At 44.3% G+C, this 14,947-nt stretch overlaps 1 protein-coding gene across 3 annotated transcripts in view; it reads right to left on the bottom strand.

Annotated features, from left to right (window-relative positions):
- LOC110506662 (synaptotagmin-7) overlaps nt 1-14,947 on the bottom strand; it is a 116,295-nt gene that overhangs the window by 30,628 nt on the left and 70,720 nt on the right. For 2 of the 3 annotated variants that reach the window (XM_036964586.1, XM_036964585.1), the window contains exons 3-4: nt 11,715-11,800; nt 8,611-8,745 (exon numbers count right to left, since the gene is read on the bottom strand). In XM_036964586.1, the coding sequence (XP_036820481.1) occupies nt 8,611-8,745; nt 11,715-11,800 (221 nt within the window). Of the gene's footprint in view, nt 1-8,610; nt 10,917-11,714; nt 11,801-14,947 lie in introns of all 3 variants that reach the window. The other variant, XM_036964587.1, reaches the window with a different exon arrangement.

The raw sequence follows: 14,947 nt of genomic DNA, 5'->3' as shown, positions 1-14,947 counted from the left end.
TCAGTTCAACCCATTAATTTGACCAAACAACCCTCTCCCCTCCCTCAAACCTCTCTGTCTTTCTAATCATCCGTCTGCTTTTACACTAGTTTAATAGTGTTTCCCTACTCTCCCCCTTCCATTTCTGCCCTTCATGAGTACTGTAAGCTCTGGCTAAACAGCCTCTGTCTTAGGCTAGTGCAGCGCTGGAGGATTTACAGTCTTTGGCTGTGTTGACTGTGCTCTTCAGTGGGCCCTGGGCTAGCTCCACAGCGCTGTAGTAATTCTACTGGAGAGCACCAGAGGCAGGGCCCCGAGAGGAGGGACATTGTGGACCAGATTAATACCAGTCATACTTCATACTTCCCACATGGCCTTTCAGATAGCTCACATACAGCTCAGGACAATGTGTTGACTGAAGATGAGCTGTGGTTATTGAGAATGAGTGTTACAGTCATTATATGAATGGTCAGTGGGTATGGAAGTGTCTTGGGATGGGCTTATGGTATGTGCTAATAGCAGTTACAGCACATTCGATGAGTGTTGCGTTAAACATTCCAGAAAATCTACAAGTGCCATCAGATTTGCTCGGATTGTACAGTTGAAGTTGGAAGTTTACATACACTTAGGTTGTAGTCATTAAAACTAGTTTTTCAACCACTCCACAAATGTAGTTTTAGCAAGTCGGTTAGGACATCTACTTTGTGCATGACACAAGTAATATTTCCAACAATTGTTTACAGACAGATATTTTCACTTATAATTCACTGTATCACAATTCCAGTGGGTCAGAAGTTTACATGACTGTGCCTTTAAACAGCTTGGAAAATTCCAGAAAATTATGCCATGGCTTTAGAAGCTTCTGATAGGCTAATTGACATAATTTGAGTCAATAGGAGGTGTACCTGTGGATGTATTTCAAGGCCCACCTTCAAACTCAGTGCCTCTTTGCTTGACATCATGGGAAAATCAAAAGATATCAGCCAAGACCTCAGATTTTTTTTTGTAGACCTCCACAAGTCTGTTTCATCACTGGGAGCAATTTTTAAATGTCTGAAGGTACCACGTTCATCTGTACAAACAATAGTACGCAAGTATAAATATCATGGGACCACGCAGCCGCCTTACCGCTCAGGAAGGAGACGCGTTCTGTCTCCTAGAGATGAATATACTTTGGTGTGAAAAGTGCAAATCAATCCCAAAACAACAGCAAAGGACCTTGTGAATCCAATAAAAAATTGGATGTAATAAATGTATCACTAGTCACTTTAAACAATGCCACTTTATATAATACCCTACATTACTCATCTCATATGTATATTACTGCATGGTCGGTACTAGAAGCACAACCATTTCGCTACACACGCATTAACATCTAGGCTACCCTGGGCGGCATGGTAGCCTAGCGGTTAGAGCGTTGGACTAGCAGCCGAAAGGTTGCAAGTTCAAAAAAAGTTCAAACTGACAAGGTACAAATCTGTCTTTCTGCCCTTGAACAGGCAGTTAACCCACTGTTCCTGGGCCGTCATTGAAAATAAGAATTTGTTCTTAACTGACTTGCCTAGTAAAATAAAGGTCAAATAAAACATCTGCTAAACATGTGTATGTGACAAATAAAATTTGATTTGAAGATGCTGGAGGAAACAGGTACAAAAGTATCTATATCCACAGTAAAACGAGTCCTATATCGACATAACCTGAAATGCCGCTCAGCAAAGAAGAAGCCACTGCTCAAAAACCGTAATAAAAAAAGCCAGATCGTACTTCTTGGAGAAATGTCAGCCGAAGAACACCATCCCAACCGTGAAGCATGGGGGTGGCAGCATCATGTTGTTGTGGTGCTTTGCTGCTGGAGGGACTGGTGCACTTCACAAAATAGGTGTCATCATAAGGAAGAAAAGTATGTGGATTTATTGAAGCAACATCTCAAGACATCAGTCAGGAAGTTAAAGCTTGGTCGCAAATGTGTCTTCCAAATGGACAATGTGTCAGAGTTTACTAGGAGTGGTGGGTTGGAGTCAGGCGCAGAGGGTTCGGTAAATCGTAATTTATTATCCGGCACAAAACGGTCACGCCAAAATACAGGGCGCATAAAACAAACACAGGAGAAAACAAACACGAAAATCACATCCACAACCAACAGAGTAACAATCCCGCACAAACCTAGGCGGACCTAACAGGCTTAAATAGACATAAATCAAGAAACGAAACAGGGAACAGGTGCAACCAATAAGACAAAACAAAATGAAAAGGAAAAAGGGATCGGTGGTAGACCGGCGACGACGACCGCAGAGTACCGCCCGAACAGGCAGGGGAGCCACCTTCAGTGGGAGTCGTGACACAATGACCCCAAGTATACTTCCAAAGTTGTGGCAAAATGGGTTAAGGACAACAAAGTCAAGGTATTTGATTGGCCATTACAAAGCCTTGACGTCAATCCTATAGAAAATTTGTGGGCAGAACTGAAAAAGCATGTGCGAGCAAGGAGGCCTACAAACCTGACTCTGTTACACCAGCTCTGTCAGGAGGAATGGGACAAAATTCACCAAACTTATTGTGGGAAGCTTGTGGAAGGCTACCTGAAACGTTTGACCCAAGTTAAACAATTTAAAGGCAACGCTACCAAATACTAATTGAGTGTATGTAAACTTTTGACCCACTGGCAATGTGATGAAAGAAATAAAAGCTGAAATAAATCATTCTCTCTACTATTATTCTGACATTTCACATTCTTAAAATAAAGTGGTGTTCCTAACTGGCCTAAAACAGGGAATTTTTACTAGGATTAAATGTCAGGAATTGTAAAAAACAGAGTTTAAATGTATTTGGCTAAGGTGTATGTAAACTTCTGACTTCAACTGTATATAATATAAGACATTAGGTTGGTTTAATTGAAGTTCATCAGTATCATGCTTTCCCACTCTCTCTGTTCACCTGTATCACCACTGCCTAAATCCTTCCTCTCACTCATCTCATCCAAAGTATTATCATTGTACCTTTTATATGGCATAAAGAATCTAAAGAATGAGGTAGGGAAGAAATAATATGGATGGATTAATTAGGTATGAAAGATAGGGAAAAGCTTCTAAGCTATCAGCGACAAGAGAAAAATATAACAATATAAAGAATAAATGTGACTCAGAGATAGAAATGTATCTATGAAAGCAGCAGGTCATAGATAGCAACATCATATAAAAGTATTTCAATAAAATAATTCCACTCTGCACCTCCAACAATGATGCATTCAGTGCCAAGCTGCAGTATGCGCCACATCAGCTGCAGTATGCGCCACATCAGCTGCAGTATGCGCCACATCAGCTGCAGTATGCGCCACATGAGCTGCAGTATGCTCCACATCAGCTGCAGTATGCGCCACATCAGCTGCAGTATGCGCCACATCAGCTGCAGTATGCGCCACATCAGCTGCAGTATGCGCCACATCAGCTGCAGTATGCGCCACATGAGCTGCAGTATGCTCCACATCAGCTGCAGTATGCTCCACATCAGCGGCAGTATGCGCCACATCAGCTGCAGCATGCGCCACATCAGCTGCAGTATGCGCCACATCAGCTGCAGTATGCGCCACACCAGCTGCAGTATGCGCCACATTAGCTGCAGTATGCGCCACACCAGCTGCAGTATGCTCCACATCAGCTGCAGTATGCGCCACATCAGCTGCAGTATGCGCCACACCAGCTGCAGTATGCGCCACACCAGCTGCAGTATGCGCCACACCAGCTGCAGTATGCGCCACACCAGCTGCAGTATGCTCCACATCACTGCAGTATGCGCCACATTAGCTGCAGTATGCGCCACATCAGCTGCAGTATGCGCCACATCAGCTGCAGTATGCGCCACATCAGCTGCAGTATGCGCCACATTAGCTGCAGTATGCGCCACATCAGCTGCAGTATGCTCCACATCAGCTGCAGTATGCGCTACACTTTACAGTCCAACAATGATTTTTGTCATAACTGACCGAATGATTCATCAATAAATCTGGATGGAATACGTGGCATAGGGCCAGCCAGACATCTGGGAGTCCATTTCAAACAGAAATACATTTCTCCTGTGTCATAAAATTGGCTTCGGCTTTTTACAGCTCCTATCCAGATACCGTAGCAAGCTCAACACCTAATTCTTTCACTGTACATTTCTCTACTATTTCAATATCTCTTTTGTCCAAGGTTGAATACGCTCAACTGCAAATAGATATTTAATTTGTCTATCTGCGTGTATAGTAAATTACTTACCTACCCTGTCATTCAAATTGCCAGGCAGGCTATAAGCCCTTCTATCTGCTGCCTGTATCCTCCCCCTGCTGACTTGAGGGATTCTTCGATATCTCCTACCCAGAAAGTCAATTAAACTGACTAAAAACCTTGTGATTTGTAATTAAAGAGCCTTGAGGAGGGGCAGAGGTAGAGAGAGGGGAGAGTGAGACATATCTTACAGCAGAAACATAGACACACATGGCTACCTTAAATTAGAAACCAATTACAGACCAAAAATGGGGAAAAAGTTTGATTTGATTAGGAGGAGGGGGGAGGTAAAAAGTAGAGGAGTGAAGAAGGCAGGTAAAGAGGGAATTAGATTTGATTAGGAGGAGGGGGGAGGTAAAAAGTAGAGGAGTGAAGAAGGCAGGTAAAGAGGGAATTAGATTTGATTAGGAGGAGGGGGGAGGTAAAAAGTAGAGGAGTGAAGAAGGCAGGTAAAGAGGGAATTAGATTTTGACTGAAAGTGTTAAAATGGTTATACACTCTTAGAAAAAAGGGTTATTTGGTTTTCCCCATTGGGTTCTACTTCCTTCAGTGAGGAAGAACCCAATTAGTTCCAAGTAGAAACCTTTTTGGTTCCAGGTAGAGCGATTTAGAGTTCCATGTAGAACACTCTACGGAAAAGGTTCTACTGTATATGGAACCCAAAAGGGTTCTACCTGGAACCAAAATGGTTCTTCAAAGGGCTTGCATTATGGGGTCAGCCAAAGAACCGTTTTAGGTTCTAGATAGCACCTTTTTTCTAAGAGTGTACATGAGGGGGGTTTCAGGCGTCTTAAGAATGGCCCTGCTGTAAGATTCCAATCAAAAAGTGGATATTTTGCGGTCCAATACAGTGATGAAGCAGTGGCAGACGTTGCGTAACTTTTGGTATTTGTTTGTGAGAGAGGATGTTCTCTTTAGTCAACAGAGCCTTACCATGACAACATATTCCCATGCATCAGAAAATGTCAGTACAAGCACTCACATTTTCGGCTCATTATTTCCTTCAATAGTTTCTTCCCTCTTTCCATTCATTTTCCTTTCATAAATCTCTGCATTTCCGAATGCAGCATATATCACATATAAGCCTTGCTGCTTCTGACTGCAGTCCCCCAAACCATCCATTCCATGCCTCTGCGCTGCTCAGCAATAACCCCCATGCGTGACCTCATGCCCAGCCAACCCGTGTCACTCATGTCACTCACTTTCTGGGCCTCAGGCCTCCGGAGTGCATGTGGCTCTGGACCGTCTGCCAGCGCCCAGCCTTGCTGCCAGGGCCCAGCCCCGTCACTATGCTTCTCACGCTGTCACTGCGACTGGGACCTGCCCCGCTCCCACACCCAGCCCCGCCCCCATCCCCCTTCTCCACCCCACTGAGAGACAGGGGGCACCAGAAAGACAGACAGACACAGACATAAAGGAGAGAGAGACAGATGGAGGAGAGAGATAGACAGAGAAAGAGAGAGAGGTGGATAGTAACAGTAGAATCAGTGAGGAAGAACAACCCGGAAAGTGAACAACACAGCAGAATAGCATTAGGAAGTGGTGTTACCAATCCAGCTACAGGTTTCCAATACAGGTTTCCAATACAGAGGAGTAGCAGCCAGCCAGCAAGTCAGTAGGCTGTGCTGCTGCTGGGTTAGCAGGAGGGAGATGGGCTGAGATTCACTGTGTATATCTGTCTGTCTGCCTGCCTGCCTGCCTGTTAGTCCGTCCGTCCGTCTGTCTGTCTGAACCAGATGGGAAGAGTGAAAGAGTGGTGTGTGTTTGGGTGCAGTGGGACTGAGACAGACAGATGCTGGCTGTGTTTTGAGTACCTGTCAGTTAGACTGACTGTCCATTCTGCAGCTGTACTTTATACTGCACATTAAATATACATGACCAAATTGATTATTCTATCAAGGACTTCATGGTGTTTGCAATAAAACTGAGGGGGTCATGATCATTGAATTATGTAGGCTATCTATGGCCTATTTACATTTTAAAAGAAACAGTTGATCTACTTTGTTATGTACAGTAGGAACTACAACGTTAAATGAAACAGATAGGCTTGATTGAAAGATTATTGTGTGTGTAATGACATTGTTGGAGTGAGTGGCTCGAAAGTCTCTAGTAAGACATTGTAGTGTATAGCAGTTAATCAGCACAGTGAATCTGTTGAGTACACACTTCATTCCTCTCCCGCGTAACCCAGAGCAGCACAAGCAGCCGTAACCTAGACAACGTCACAGAGACAACAGCAGACAGACCAGACACAGTTTCACTACAGTGTCACTACACTCAGTGGAGACACACAGACACAGTCAGAGAACACAGCTTCTGGCCGAGAGGGATAACACTTTAGACAGAGGATATGTACGTCCAGCCTGCTACAGTGAGCATGGGGTAGGGGTAGGGATGGAGTTGACCATTTAGGGAGATTTAAGGTAAGTTATATGTAGCTTATGCACAGGGCTTCCCATCCCTTGCTCAGGACCTCGTAACATGATGGTGAAAAGGGCAAACATTTGACTGGATCTCAAGAAGGGATCAATGGATCCTAGCAGGTTCACTGTATCACAGCCCATGAACTCTAAAGACAATACACCCATTGAGAATAAACTCCCCCTTTATCCTTTCTCTGGTAAGCTATAAAATTAAATTAAAAATGACTTTCTCCGTGCAGGAAAAACATCAATGACATTAGAGCCTCTAGTGATTAATGTACTGTACTGTACAGCTATAGAGTAACTGGTGTGTCCAGAGGGCTCAGGTGGTCTGACTAAGGAGAGGCAGCCTTATAGCACCTGTTGGTGGAGGTGGTGGTGGTGGTGGCACAAAACCACGAGGCACAACGAGAGTGAGGAGAGGTGATTAGGGAACGACACAGGACTCCTATAGAATGTGACAAAAAAACAACAACAGCAAAAACTAGGAGCAAAAGCCCAAAACAACGGTCAACCCTCGATGACAGAGCTGAGGGGACGGTTTAAACCGAGGGCAATGGGTTTACGGTTAATACCCTTAAGATTAGGGGATGGTTGGTTAGTTGGTTGGTTTCAGTGGAAAGGTGGGTATTGATTGGGCTGTGTGAGTGGGATCTATAAAGGGTTTCTGCTCAGATAGTCTGAGGGTTGTCCGTCTCCATGGTAGCACTCCATGGGCTGGAGGTGAAGGTTTAGAGGTTAAGGGTTAGTGAGGCTGGCAGGGCTGTAGGGAATAGGGGGCATTTCAAATGTTGGTTGGTTGGTTGGTGTATAGGTAAATGTTGGTATATAGGTAAATGTTTCTTCATGTTAAGTTTCAGTATGCTAAGTTTCAGTATGTTAAGTTTCAGTATGTCTATATTGTGTGTATTTTAAAGATTCGTGTTACATATTCATGTGTCCAGGTGGGAAAGGCTAGTATAAAGAATAGTGTGTTAATCGTGTTTATAGTGGGGGACAGCTTCAGACATGATCTGCATCTATTAGTGTCTCCATCCAATTAAAATTTGATCGGTCTTGGTAACACCACTAGAGACAACCCCCTTCTTGATTCAATCTAAGGCTGCATCCCAAATGGCTCCCTATTCCCTATGTAGTGCATTACTTTTGACCAGAGGGAATAGGGTCAAATTTGCGACGCACCCGAGATGAAGATCAGAGGGCTGGAGGGAGACAAGGCTGACCTCACACCTGGCCATCCCTATACTGATGTCAGTCACCTCTAAGGAGAGGCAAGTAGAAACATCCTAGTAGCAGCCCTGTACAACTCAATCTAGTTCTGTATGGCCAACAATGCATACTAAATAGCTTTACCTTTCAGACCCTGTTGGCTGCAGGAAAAGGAATTACTAATGCCAATCAACGGAACTCTCCCAAGACAGAAGATACTTTATGTACGATGTGTGGATAACATCACTTAATAATGCCATTTGGCCCCCTTAGGCTATTACATTTGACCTTAGCAATGACCTTTACCGGGACATATGCATTAGGTTATGCCTTGGGTTCAGAGCTACTGTTTGGCAAATGAGCTACTTGTGTAGAATATAAAGCACATACTTTGTGCATCATGTAGCTCTTAGTCTCTGTCCGGCAGAGAGAAATGCATGCAAGTGGACTAGGGTGGCATGTTCCTATGTAGACAATGTACTGTGTCTTTGGATGCATATTGTGTCTGCAATGTTTGTCTGATTCAGACTGAGGGTGTTGAGGGTCAGACTGAGTCAGACTGAGGGTGTTGAGGGTCAGACTGAGGGTGTTGAGGGTCAGACTGAGTCAGACTGAGGGTGTTGTGGAGGGTTGGGGGTACGGAGGCACAGAACTCATTGTGAGAGGCTTGGCTCCCCCGCTTCATTACAGCCCTGCACAGAGAGAGGGGTCCCTTACCAGCCGCGACCGAGACTCACTTGGGCGTGAGGCGAGGGTCTCCATACGGGGCATAGGGGGACATGTTTAAGAGGAACTCCTTGGGCGGATAGGAGCTCCATCTCTGCTGCACGTTGCTGCTGTCATTGTTATTCCAAAAGTCCCTGTCTAGATCACTGCGGCCAGAGAGAGAGACAGGTAAGAGCAGTACAGCCAATCACAGTGGAGTAGGAGGGAGGAGTTTCAGGGATAGTAAGAAAGATAGGTCAGAGCAGCAGAGCCAATCACAGTGGAGCAAAGTGAAGGATGTTTCTTGGAGAGAGACAGGATAGGGAAACAACCTTAGTTTAATAGATGAATGAGAGAAATGTCAATCCAGGCAATAGAGATACACCTCTAATATTTGTAGAAAATAAATGGAAAATACATTAGGGGTAGGGGGTCCTGTACAGGGCCGGACTACCACATTAGGGGTAGGGCCCTGGGGCACCGACCTCCGGGGGCCCCCATTTCTTAAATCAGCTAACTTACTATATTTCAACACATTTTTCCATGGTGCAGAGGGAAAACCTTTACCTTCTCCCACAGGATCACTGTACCCACCCACACCTCCCACCACAGGACAGTTGCACCGACCCACAGGTACCAGGAGCACCTTGAAGGCAGAGAGAGCATTTCGGGGTTGGATGAATATTCATTTGGAATAGTCTGCGCAGGGTAAGATAAGATCTGTGGACAAAATTAAAATGGATATTTTGATATTTAGGATTTCTAGAAGAGAGAATTACAGACCAGTTCATTTCAGTGATTGAAGGTCTCTTCTATTGTAGGTCGATTGGCAGGGGCTTCTAAAATGCTTTTAAGAAATGCAAGTATAGATCAGAAAACAGTCCCCTGGGTTTAGGCCAGTTCTCAAAAATGCTGCGGAGGGGGTGAGTTGGTAGTGTTTCGCCCCAGGGGACATCATATGCTCGCATGGCAGAGTGAAGTTGCAAATAAAAGAAGAAGGATTTGCCCTGTAAATTAAAAGTGTAATTTCTGATAGCGGGTCTGCTAAGAATGGCTCGATGGTCGGCGAGGGCCATGGGTAATACATCTATATCAAGAACTTTGTTGTACAGGTCCTTTGAAGTGAATATAAAGTCCACGAGAGAAAAATGTTACATTTCCATAGGAGGGATTCATAATTCGACATTAAATTGTCAACTGTCACCTAATTTGCCCATTTCTGCAGTGCCACAGAGGTCAGATGCTGGTCTCCCCCGTCTGCCCAGATCTGTCTAGCCTGTACTCCCAAACTGCATTAAAATCGCCACCAATAACTGGTCAGAAGTCAGCTAAATCTAGTGTCAGAGTACAGAATTGGTCATGAAATGAGTTATCGTAAGTGTTCGGTGCATACACCAACAGAATAGTACTACTTGTTTTATTAAACAGCTTAATAAAGGTCAGCTTAATAAAATTGATTGTACTCTCCCTGAGGGATCCTCCACCTAAATCATTGTATTGGAAGTTGCGTCTGGCAACAATAAGTACTCTTGATGAAGCAGTGACATGATAATATTTGTTGGAAAAACAAGATACATTTTTGCGGCGTGTTCAGATCCCGTGCATTCGCAGTTTTTCAAGCTAATTTCCTGCTATTCTATATGTTTTGCCATGAGGCTGAGAGAAAATGTTGCAGTTTTGAAGCAAATTTCCTGCAATTCCACACATTTTGCTATCGTATGCTATCTGCCCCCCCAATTGAACAAAAACAAATTGGGTTGGGGGCCCCCTGGAGGTCGAGGGCCTAGGGGCACGTGCCCTGTGTGCCTGTTCGGTAATCTGGCCCTGGTACTGCATTTATAAAAGTAATTCCATTTTAATGTTCATAATATAGTTTCAGAGGAAAACATTTATGTCTTTGAAAAGAAAGTAGGAAAACAAGTGAATTAAGGAAGGTAAAAATTGTATCGGTCTAAAGGGGATGGGGTTTGGAAAATGCATATTGTCTATTCTGTGAGCTGATACAGCATCCAGACTCATGGACAAATGAATAGATTATACCTCTCTCTGTACAAGAGATTAGATAACAGTGAAAGAGTAAAAAATGTATTCAACATCAATCACAGAGTAATATACAGTATGTTATAAGTCAAAGTGAAACAACAAAGGTTGGTTACACAGATAAAACATATCTTGGAAAAAGGGAGAGAGACAGAAAGAGAGAAGGGAGAAATGAAACAGGTAGGAGAGTGATTAAAGGGAGAATGGGAGAACAGATGGTATGGTGACAGAGGAGGGAGAGGACTGCTGGGTTAGCTGGAGACTGAGACCACCGTCCGTCAGGTCTTGAGCTGCGCAGCTGCAACCATGAAGCAGGAATGTTAACAACAAACAGTCATACAGTAGAATATATCATCAAGACATTGCTGCAGGTAACGTGGACATCAAATACTCTTTTTTTATTGGGATTGGGCTACAGTTATAAATGTACTATGATACGCATAATATTAGGTATAGTGCTCGTTTAAGTGATTCTGACTATTTTACTTTACAAGGCATTGAGATAAAGGGTACCTTAGTGCAATCCAAGTAGAACATTGGTTTTAGGTTTCAAGTTTAAATTTCAACTGAAACTCAGCCAAGGTAATGACCTTCAGGCTGTGAAATAAAGTAACACTGCAGTTGGACAGTAAACTAGTGGCTTATCAGGGGTGGGTTAAATGTGGAAGACACATTTCAGTAGAATACATTCAGTTGGACAACTGACTAGGTCTCCCTTTCCTTTGTCTGGAAGACATTATTACCGTCCCATTGAGTGTTCAGGGACACATCATGTAGTTCCTCATTTTACTGGACTTTAACATGCTCTTTATCTGAAGCCTGTCAAATGAAGTATGCTATAATTTATGCCTCTTGTTTTCACAGGAAGAACTGTAAAGGAGTTGTCAAGATACGCTTATTTAACAACCACAACTCCCCTTTTCATTGCAAAATATGTTCCTTCACCCTCCATATCTCAGCGGGTTTCAGTGTTGTTGCCTTTTATTTGAGCACACCCAGGAATTTGCCTCTCATCCTCTTGACAGTCCCAGTTAGCTGTGCTGTAGTGAATCCCTCAAAGCTCAGCCAGTAACCCCCCCCCCCCCACACCACCTACTTGATGGCTTTGTTTTCCCCTCGGCCACGAATCTGAACTGAATCTGGGGTGCTGGCTGCCTCCACCCCAGGCTTGTTCCTCTTCCCCTGGAGAGAGAGAGAGAGAGAGAGGGGGAGAGAGAGACAGAGAGAGAGAGAGAGAGAGACAGAGAGAGAGAGAGAGAGAGAGAGAGAGAGAGACAGAGAGAGAGAGAGAGAGAGAGACAGAGAGAGAGAGAGAGACAGAGAGAGAGAGAGAGACAGAGAGAGAGAGAGAGAGAGAGAGAGAGAGAGAGAGAGAGAGAGAGAGAGAGAGAGAGAGAAAGAGAGAGAGAGGCAGAGAGACAGAGATAGAGGCAGAGAGAGAAAGAGAGAGGCAGAGAGAGATAGACAGAGAGAGAGAAAGAGACAGAGAGAGAGAGACAGAGAGAGAGAGAGAGAGAGAGAGAGAGAGAGAGAGAGAGAAAGAGAGGCAGAGAGACAGAGATAGAGGCAGAGAGAGAGAAAGAGAGAGGCCGAGAGAGATAGACAGAGAGAGAGAGAAAGAGAGAGAGAGAGAGAGAGAGAAAGAGAGAGAGAGGCAGAGAGACAGAGATAGAGGCAGAGAGAGAAAGAGAGAGGCAGAGAGAGATAGACAGAGAGAGAGAAAGAGACAGAGAGAGAGAGACAGAGAGAGAGAGAGAGAGAGAGAGAGAGAGAGAGAGAGAGAGAAAGAGAGGCAGAGAGACAGAGATAGAGGCAGAGAGAGAGAAAGAGAGAGGCCGAGAGAGATAGACAGAGAGAGAGAGAAAGAGACAGAGAGAGAGAGACAGACAGAGAGAGAGAGACAGAGAGAGAGAGAGAGAGAGAGAGAGAGAGAGAGAGAGAGAGAGAAAGAGAGAGAGAGGCAGAGAGACAGAGATAGAGGCAGAGAGAGAGAAAGAGAGAGGCAGAGAGAGATAGACAGAGAGAGAGAGAAAGAGACAGAGAGAGACAGAAAGACAGAGATTGAGACAGAGAGAGAGAGAGAGACAGAGAAGGAGATAAATCATTTCCTTCATGTCCATTGCCTTGTGTCTTTCTGTGAGCTGTCTTTGGCTGTTTACATCTGAAAACACTTTACCAGCGGAGCCTTCATTACAGAGCCTTTAGCATGCCATCAGGTGCCAAAAATATGCTAAATGATCCCAGGCAACACTTTGGATGCGAGCCAGCACATGTGCGTGCTCCGCCCACCTGAGGATCTATTTCCTGTGTTTGAGGGGTGAAAAATCCACTTGTCACTTAAATTTAGCTGGATTGATTGCTTTCATTTTACTCATGTGACTCTTTCATACTCTTGCTAGTGTCTGTCATTTTTTTCCCATTAATATTACAACTGTGGAAATGTTTGTAATGACCTGTCAAACACACCACAGAAATGGGCTCAATGGAATACACAGCCGATCCATTGCATCTAAAAGAACGCTTGCTTAGTCGGGGATTTAACGCATCGTCTAGATCACAAGAGAAGAAAGAGACCTCTATTTTGATGGGTGTTCATTTTTTGTGGAAGTGAAATGTTTACAAATAAAATAAAAGCAACTTCATAAAATGAACACTCTGATTATAGTGATATTATGTCTAATGTCGCAAACAATGTAAAGTAAACGTCCTCTCCCTGTCAACTGAGTGTATTTTCAGCAACTTAACATGTGTAAATATTTGTATGAACATAACAAGATTCAACAACTAAGACATAGACTGAACAAATTCCACAGACATGTGAACAGAAATGGAATAATGTGTCCCTGAACAATGGGGGGGGGGGGGGGGGGGGTCAAAATCAAAAGTAACAGTCAGTATCTGATGTGGCCACCAGCTGCAAAAAGTACTGCAGTGCATCTCCTCCTCATGGACTGGACCAGATTTGCAAGTTCTTGCTGTGAGATGTTACCCCACTCTTCCACCAATGCACCTGCAAGTTCCCGGACATTCCTGGGGGGAATGGCCCTAGCCCTCACCCTCCGATCGAACAGATCCTAGACGTGCTCTTGAGATCCGGGCTCTTTGCTGGCCATGGAAGAACACTGACATTCCTGTCTTGCAGGAAATCATGCACAGAACGAGCAGTATGGCTGTTGGCATTGTCATACTGTAGGGTCAAGTCAGGATGTCTTCCCTGTAACGCACAGCGTTGAGATTGCCTACAATGACAACAATCTCAGTCTGATGATGCTGTGACACACCGCCCCAGACCATGATGGACCCTCAATCTCCAAATCGATCCCGCTCCAGAGTACAGACCTCAGTGTAACGCTCATTCCTGCGACGATAAACCCAAATCTGACCATCACCCCTGGTGAAACAAAACTGAGACTCGTCAGTGAAGAGCACTTTTTGCCAGTCCTGTCTGGTCCAGCGACGGTGGGTTTGTGCCCATAGGCGATGTTGTTGCCGGTGATGTTTGGTGAGGACCTGCCTTACAACAGGCCTACAAGCCCTCAGTCCAGCCTCTCTCAGCCTATTGCGGACAGTTTGAGCACTGATGGAGGGATTGTGAATTCCTGGTGTAACTCGGGCAGTTGTTGTTGTCATCCTGTACCTGTCCCGCAGGTGTGATGTTCGGATGTACCGATCCTGTGCAGGCGTTGTTACACGTGGTCTGCCACTGCGAAGACGATCAGCTGTCCGTCCTGTCTCCCTGTAGTGCTGTCTTAGGTGTCTCACAGTACAGACATTGCAATTAATTGCGCTGGCCACATCTGCAGTCCTCATGCCTCCTTGCAGCATGCCAAAGGCACGTTCACGCAGATGAGTAGGGACCCTGGGCATCTTTCTTTTGGTGTTTTTCAGAGTCAGTAGAAAGGCCTCTTTAGTGTCCTAAGTTTTCATGACTGTGACCTTAATTGCCTACCGTCCATAAGCTGTTAGTGACTTAACGACCGTTCCACAGATGCATGTTCATTAATTGTTTATGGTTCATTGAACAAGCATGGGAAACAGTGTTTAAACCCTTTACAAAGAAGATCGGTGAAATTATTTGGATTTTTACAAATTATCTTTGAAAGACAGAGTCCTGAGGAGTTTATGTGTAGATACAGTTGAAGTCGGAAGTTTACATACACTTAGGCTCAATGGAGTCATTAAAAATAATTTTTCAACCACAAATTTCTTGTTAACAAACTATAGCTTTGGCAAGTCGGTTAGGACATCTACTTTGTGCATGACACAAGTAATTTTTCCAACAATTGTTTACAGACAGATTATTTAACTTATAATTCACTTTATCACAAT

Source organism: Oncorhynchus mykiss, chromosome 26 (assembly GCF_013265735.2).
Source record: "Oncorhynchus mykiss isolate Arlee chromosome 26, USDA_OmykA_1.1, whole genome shotgun sequence".
In the NCBI taxonomy this organism is placed as follows: domain Eukaryota; kingdom Metazoa; phylum Chordata; class Actinopteri; order Salmoniformes; family Salmonidae; genus Oncorhynchus; species Oncorhynchus mykiss.
This window is presented reverse-complemented; position numbering and strand designations above follow the sequence as displayed.